Consider the following 7,118-nt stretch of genomic DNA (forward strand, 5'->3'; position numbering starts at 1 on the left):
ACAATTCCCTCTCCATCAAACGAGATGGAAGCCTATTTTGCAACATGCCAGGAAGCAGCACGCAAGGATGTTGTGCGTGCTTTTGGGGTGCTTCAACAGCGTTTCGCCATTGTCAGGTACCCTGCTCTCACTTGGTCTGAGGCACAGATATAGGAGGTGATGAACGCCTGTGTAATCATCCGATACATGATCATTGAGAACGAGCGCGACGCACCTGTGCAGATGATCATCCATTTGATTATCAAGGGCCACTAGGTGAGGTAGAGCATGTACCCCAAGATTTGTTGTTTTTCTTCATATGCACAATGAAATTCGAGATGCAGGTGTCCATGCACAGCTGAAGGCGGATCTAGCTGCACATTTGTGGGCGAGGAGAGGAGCAGCCAACAATGCATGATTTTATTTCTATTTCTTTGCGTGTATGAATAATTTAAGTACTATTTGTTTATTGAGTTGTATGAATAATTTAAGTACTATTTGTTTGATTGATTGTATGAATAATTTAAGTATTATTTGTTTGATTGATTGTATGAATCATTTAATTCTATTTGTGTGATTGTATGAATAAAATGTGATTGATATGTTGCTTTAAAATAATGTAAAAAGAAAAAAATTGGGGGCTGCCGTTTGGAAGGCGTCGATGTGAAAACAGCGTCCCCAAATGGAGAATACACTGCCGACACCCCATACAGCAGTGGCCCTGCCGGCGACTGTTTAGGGGCCACCGGTGGAAATGCTCTTACCTCCTTGGCGTATTGACAGAAAAGAAACGTGTGTGCAGCAGTCTCCTCCTGGGCACAAAATACACATGCCGTTGAAGCTGGGATATGTCTTCGGCAAAGCTGAACTCCGGAAGGTAGACAATCATGGGCGAAGTGCCACAAATTTATCTTCATTTTTCCTGGCGCTTTGATAGCCCATAATCTCGTTTCCAAAGCAGGCTCTCATCCTGCAACCTCGAGTGCACTCCGGCCCCATATGCTTACTTCGGTTAACAAAGAAACTTTCTGTTCTAGCCAGATGGTAGGCTAACCTAACGGAGTACACACCATATTTAGTGAAAAAAAAGGCCACGACACGAAGTTGTCACCACCCCACCTGATGATTGGGATCTCAAGTACCTGGTTCGCCACGTCCTCCTCAAAAATGGAGGGCACCACCTCCGCGTCACCGCCCCACCTGACCTAACTTGCTCACTACTAGCATCACTCCGAGCGAAAAATATGCTATCATCTGCGAAAAGGAGGTGGAAAATAGATGGACCATTACGGCCATTGCGGACTCCTTGTAGTGCCCCCACATTCTCCTGGCGAAACAACAGACTAGACAAGCCCTCGAGTATAAAGAGGTAGGGACTGATATAGGTTCCCCTTGCCGAAATCCCCTCGAAGGAACAATGGGTGAAGTTAGTTATCCACTGACACATAGGACATACCTTACATTAGTAACACATTTCATAACCGACAATATCCAATCCGGAGAGAAACCCAGCTTCACAAGATAATCATGAATTACCTCCACTCTAATTGTGGCCGTTTGGGGAGGCTTCCGGCTCATATGTGGTTCAGCTCCAGCCCTAGCAGTCATCGGTGATGGCTCCTCGTGTTCCGAAGATAGATCGGCTAGATACGGTGAACAAGTTGATTTACTTTCCAATAAAATAAATATATTAATATCGTGAAGTTATCAATTACACTCGGTATCTTCACCAATTCTTTGTCCTCGTCCGATTAATCCACTTTTTTAAAGACCTCAAAACTTTGAATTGAAGGATTTGATTACAAAATATTCAATTGGAATGGATTCACAATAAAATAATTCAAAAAAAATTCTGAATTTTTGATTTCATAATCATTTCTGTTTAAAATTGCATTCTAAAAAAGAATAAAGAACCTATATTATAATATGGGTTCCATGATTAATCGTTTGCTATGCCAGTATCTATACGTGTTTATTAGATGTATAAAGCCCTTCTTTCTCAAATTTAGAAGGAATTCCACTAACAACACAACGTAATTACCCGATTCCGTCGAAAGACACCAGGGATGACACAACCAAAACAAAAAGTCCCCGCCGGAGTGAGCTAGCTAGTTAGTAGATAACGGCGATTGTTGTTCCTCCTGATGGATTCGTTTACGACAAGCCGACCATATCGACTACAATGTAACAAGAATCTGGCCGGGTATATGCTTGTCTTGGGGCAGAGTAGAGCTTAGTGAGAAAAGCCACAACCAAGGGTCTGTCGTCTAATCAGCAAAGACTGGCAGCATCAATCCTCCTCCTCCAGGACCCATACAGCACGGGAAAGTGGGAAACGTTGCACTCGAGCAAAGCATGCCTGCATGTATCTGAAGCTGAGCGGCACACCGGGCAGCCTGCCGACGTGTTCGGTTAGCACTTACTTCTCTCGTCGGTAGTTAGGAAACTGTGGCTTAGCTATAGAGAAATTAGTTGAGCATATAAATGGGAGGCTTTTTACGGTAGGGACAAATGAACACCAACCGTTCAGCCTGGCAGATCCGATGGTGCAAATTGATAAATACTTGTTGAGAGAGGGACTAGTAGTATATTTCCACCAAGTATTAAATTTGGTAGATGCATACGTCAAGTCTCTCACCCAGGAACCATCCATATAATAGCTAGTTTCCTTAGCCTAACCTTCCTTTAGCTTTGTTTTTTAAACCTTTCTTATACCAGTTTCATTTAAAAGAATTTACGTGCATGCGGTACCAAATTCAGATCAACAACTTAGGTATCATAGAGAAATTTAATTACCTATATGGCTGTGATTAGTTACTTTCTGATCTCTAACAAACAAGAACAAATAAAGTTCATAAGAGGTCAAGAGTTTCCTCGTAACGAACATGCATCTCTATAACATGCATCTCTATATGTCTAGGAAGTAACAAACTGAATGTTGAAGTGAATGTTGAAGTGTATAAGTAGATTGCCTAGCCCTTTCCATTAGTTCGGACTTTTGGTTCAAGTGGCTGGTGCATTAAGATTAACATGGTATCAGAGTCCCAGGTCTCGAGTTCAAATCCTGGCTTTCACAATTTATTCTAAAATCCTCGCAGCCGCAGCTGCCGCCCGCCCCGGCACCCTGCCATCCCGCGCTCGTCCGCCGCCGCTGCCTCTTTGCCTCTCTACACGTGTTGACTAGTCTTCTCGTCTTCCCGTCACACATGAGAGGGGGTGTTGAAGTGTATAAGTAGATTGCCTAGCCCTTTCCATCAGTTCGGACTTTTGGTTCAAGTGGCTAGTGCGTGAAGCTTAACACTGAATACCTCATAATCGAGGTTGTGCAAAAAATACACAGCCTCGAATAAATAGTATTTGGAGTTTAAATTTTGTGCAATGATAGAACTCAACCTTTTTTACATCTATATTTATTTTAAGATTTTTTGAAACTTTAAAGTGCTATTTTTTATTTTTCAAAATTTCGCACTCAACTTCAAGGCATGACTATAGACACGGTTTTCTTATCTCATATTAATGTATTTTTAATTCCAAAACTTCTAAATCCTAAATTCTAAAAAAATTGTTAACGGGAAAATATTGGGAGACCTATTTTATAGGCAATGCGTAGGCGCGAACCCGTGTGAGAACGACAAGCGATTGGCTATTCAGAAAGTTGTGCGACACAGGAGAAGTTGTACGTCACTGGTACGGGCAATATGGCGTCGAGCCGGCTTCTTAGGTGCAGTACCGTATGTGATGGCACTTCTTCCGCTCAAGCGGGCCAGCCATGATTTGTTGGGAGGACCCGAGGCTACGTCGGACATTTGTGAGGCACAGTACATGGAAGAACCGGAGGCCTCCCGCTCTCAGAACAGCCCCCACCGAATGATTCCCTACCAAGCGTCCATGACACAAGGGCCCGGGAGGCTTGAAGGCCCATCGTCTAGCGACATGGTGCATGAGTCGCGGTGCGGCCGGGGCCGGGAGAAGGGAATTTCATCACGATGGCAGCACAAGTCATCTTAGGCTCACCATCAGATGGCCCGCGGCTTTCGGCGAGACGTGGATAGCCAAAATTGTCGAGACTTCGACAACTCTTATTTATACCGACATATGAGTTAGTATGTTATAATAACATACTACTATGATAAAGGAATATAATAACATATTATATCTTAGGCCATATGGGCACTTAAAATCGTTACCGTTTTAATAGTACACGCGTGATTTTAACTCAAACGAATTCCATGAATTACAGCAAATAGAAGTGAGGAGCTTGATATATAGCTAAGTATGACCGAACTATGGGTTCGTGACATGGCACTCCTACGATTTCCACGATACACATCAAATCAAATTAAATGTCATAAAATTAGAGAACAAGGAATTTGCCTCTAGAAACTACCAAAACTGATTGCATAATATATCCCTCTAATTAAGGATGAATATGAATCAATACTACTCGACCACATGACTAGTAAAGTGCACCGTAAAATGCCTCATAAATGGAGTAGTATTGATTCACTTCAACACGCAAGCTCCACAGCAGTGATTACAGTCATGCTAATTGAAAGGCAGGTAACTAAATGAAACTAACAACCGACCGTCACGATTAGATATTTTACAAGTACAACATCACCGGTCGCCACGAGGCTCACAACCAAGGCACAATTTTTGCTGGTTTACCGGCGGCTGCCTCTTGCTCAATCTGCCACTTCATATGTCAGCCCCTTATTGTCGTCTCTCGCCTCAATTGAAATATTTGAGCCTTTCATAGCTTCTTCTTTGATCAGCATGTCACATAGCATCGTCATTACATTCTTCTCCACCCACCTTTTTATGGGTCTTGCGCCGTATATCTAAGAGACGAAATTACGTGCATGGTTAGTTTGGTTACCAAAACCTCAGGAGAAGCAAAGAAAAAAAAAACCATGGTCCCGTGAACAAGACCCTAACCGTGCAATTGTCCTGAAAGGAAGATTTACTCACTGGGTTATAAGATTCCGATAGAATGACATCCAACGCAGCATCATTTATTGATACGGAAATGCCCATGTCAAGAGCTTTGGCGATGACACTTTTCATTTGTATTTTAACAATCTCTTTAAGAACGTTGCGTGCAAGGGGCTGAAATATCACAATCTCACTTAGCCTATTGAGAAGTTCAGGCTTGAAGAAATTTTGAACCTGCACCAACAAGCATACATGTGTGATAATCAAAGCCTATCTGCATAATTTGGTCTTTGCATCGTAGCATGGAATATGCAAACCTGTTTCATAAGGAGACCCCGTGCAATCTCCATAGTGTTTTCGCCGGCCATTCCTGATACGAGGTGTTGTGCTCCTAGATTAGAGGTCATGATGATGATGGTGTTCTTGAAATCCACGGTTCTGCCTTTGCCATCGGTCAACACGCCGTCGTCAAGGAGTTGAAGAAAGATATTGAATACAGAGGGATCTGCCTTCTCAACCTCATCAAAAAGAATGACGCTAAATGGGCGTCTTCTCACTTTCTCTGTCAGCTGGCCACCGTCTTCGTGGCCAAGATAGCTTAAAGAAAGAAACACTGAGATTTGTAAAACTAATCTGAAAGACCAAATATGATAGGCATAAGATGATATACAAACCTTGGAGGCGCTCCGATAAGACGTAAAACAGATCCAGCGCCAACGTATTCAGACATGTCAAAACGAAGCAATATTTTCTCACTCCCGAAAAGTTGCTCAGCGAGAGCTTTGGCAAGCTCTGTCTTTCCAACGCCGGTGGAGCCTAAGAAGAGGAAAGAGCCTATTGGTTGTCCAGTGTGGCGAAGGCCAACCCTGGAACGTAGCAATGCTTGTGACACCAAATTGACCGCTTCATCTTGGCCAACTACTCGATCATGCAGTCTATCTGCTAGATGTATCAATTTATCCTTCTCCTCTTGATCGAGCTTCGTGACAGGAATCCCGCTCCATCGGCTGACAACCTAACAGGCAGGAACATTAAATCGAATTGACAAAAGCAATGGAAACAAATAAGAGTAGGACAATGGAAACATGCTTTAATTACCCTGGCAACGTCATCCGGACTAACTAATAACAACTCCTTGGGTGCTTGTGCTTCTTGGCTGCCAGCTGCAGTTTGCATTTTTGTGGCGCATGCCTCGTCAATTAAATCAATGGCCTTGTCAGGAAATCTCCGATCAGTGATGTAGCGGCCGGCGAGCTGTGCGGCGGCAACAAGGGTAGATTCTTGGATCTCCAACCCATGGTGCTCCTGGTACCGCGTCTTTAGCCCCTGCAGAATTTCAATGGTTGCTTCCATGCTTGGCTCCTCAATGTGCAGCTTTTGAAAACGACGGTCGAGCGCGGCATCCTTCTCGACGTATGTACGGAACTCGTCGAAGGTAGTGGCACCCACGCAGCGAATGCGGCCACGGGCCAACGCTGGCTTTAGCAAGTTGGCACCATCTGTGCTGGTGTCCTTGTATTGCCCCCGCCCAGCACCCAGCATCATGTGCATCTCGTCGAAAAACAAAATAATCTTGCCGTTGGAATCCTCTGCTTGCTTTATCACGTTCTTCATGCGTTCCTCGAACATTCCACGGTAAATGGTTCCGGCCACCATTGCTCCCAAGTCGACCTCTACGATCCGCGCCCCGGCGAGCGTGGCTGGAACTGTTCCCGCGGCGACGCGCTGAGCGAGGCCCTCGACGACGGCCGTCTTGCCAACTCCGGCCTCGCCGACGAGCGCAGCGCAGTTCTTGGTCCGGCGGCACAGGATGCAGACGAGGCGGTCGATCTCGTCGTCACGACCGATCACAGGATCCATCTTTGCAGCAGATGCCGTCATGTCCCGGCCGTACGTGCGCAGACATGTTTTACGTCGGTAGTATCTCCACGCGAGCAAACACAGAGCTGCTGATGCTCCGATGCAGGCCACAGCTTTCATCTCCTGGTTGTTAAGCCATAACCAAGACATACTACTGCTATTATCACCTTGTCCTGCGGCGGCGGACCGCGATACAAGTCCCCAGCAGTGCATCGTACTGGACCTGCCCACCCGACCTCGACATTGCTTCTTTTAATTCGCCCCAAGAACTCGCACGCGCCGCGCCCTTCTGCTCTTTCTTGGCCTTCAATACCCTTTCAGGTATATTTATAGATCAACACACG

The 7,118-nt window shown here is 45.0% G+C and overlaps 1 protein-coding gene across 1 annotated transcript; it reads right to left on the minus strand.

Moving 5' to 3' along the window:
* Nucleotides 1-4,664: 4,664 nt before the first annotated feature.
* On the minus strand, nt 4,665-6,894 carry LOC127322017 (chaperone protein ClpB1-like). The gene is made up of 5 exons (XM_051350963.2): nt 6,013-6,894; nt 5,589-5,929; nt 5,232-5,511; nt 4,951-5,148; nt 4,665-4,820 (listed from the first exon to the last, which is right to left on the minus strand). Exons 1-5 carry the CDS (start codon nt 6,892-6,894, stop codon nt 4,665-4,667), a joined length of 1,857 nt encoding a protein of 618 aa, XP_051206923.2.
* Between the last annotated feature and the right edge of the window lie 224 nt (nt 6,895-7,118).

Source organism: Lolium perenne, chromosome 2 (assembly GCF_019359855.2).
Source record: "Lolium perenne isolate Kyuss_39 chromosome 2, Kyuss_2.0, whole genome shotgun sequence".
Taxonomy (NCBI): domain Eukaryota; kingdom Viridiplantae; phylum Streptophyta; class Magnoliopsida; order Poales; family Poaceae; genus Lolium; species Lolium perenne.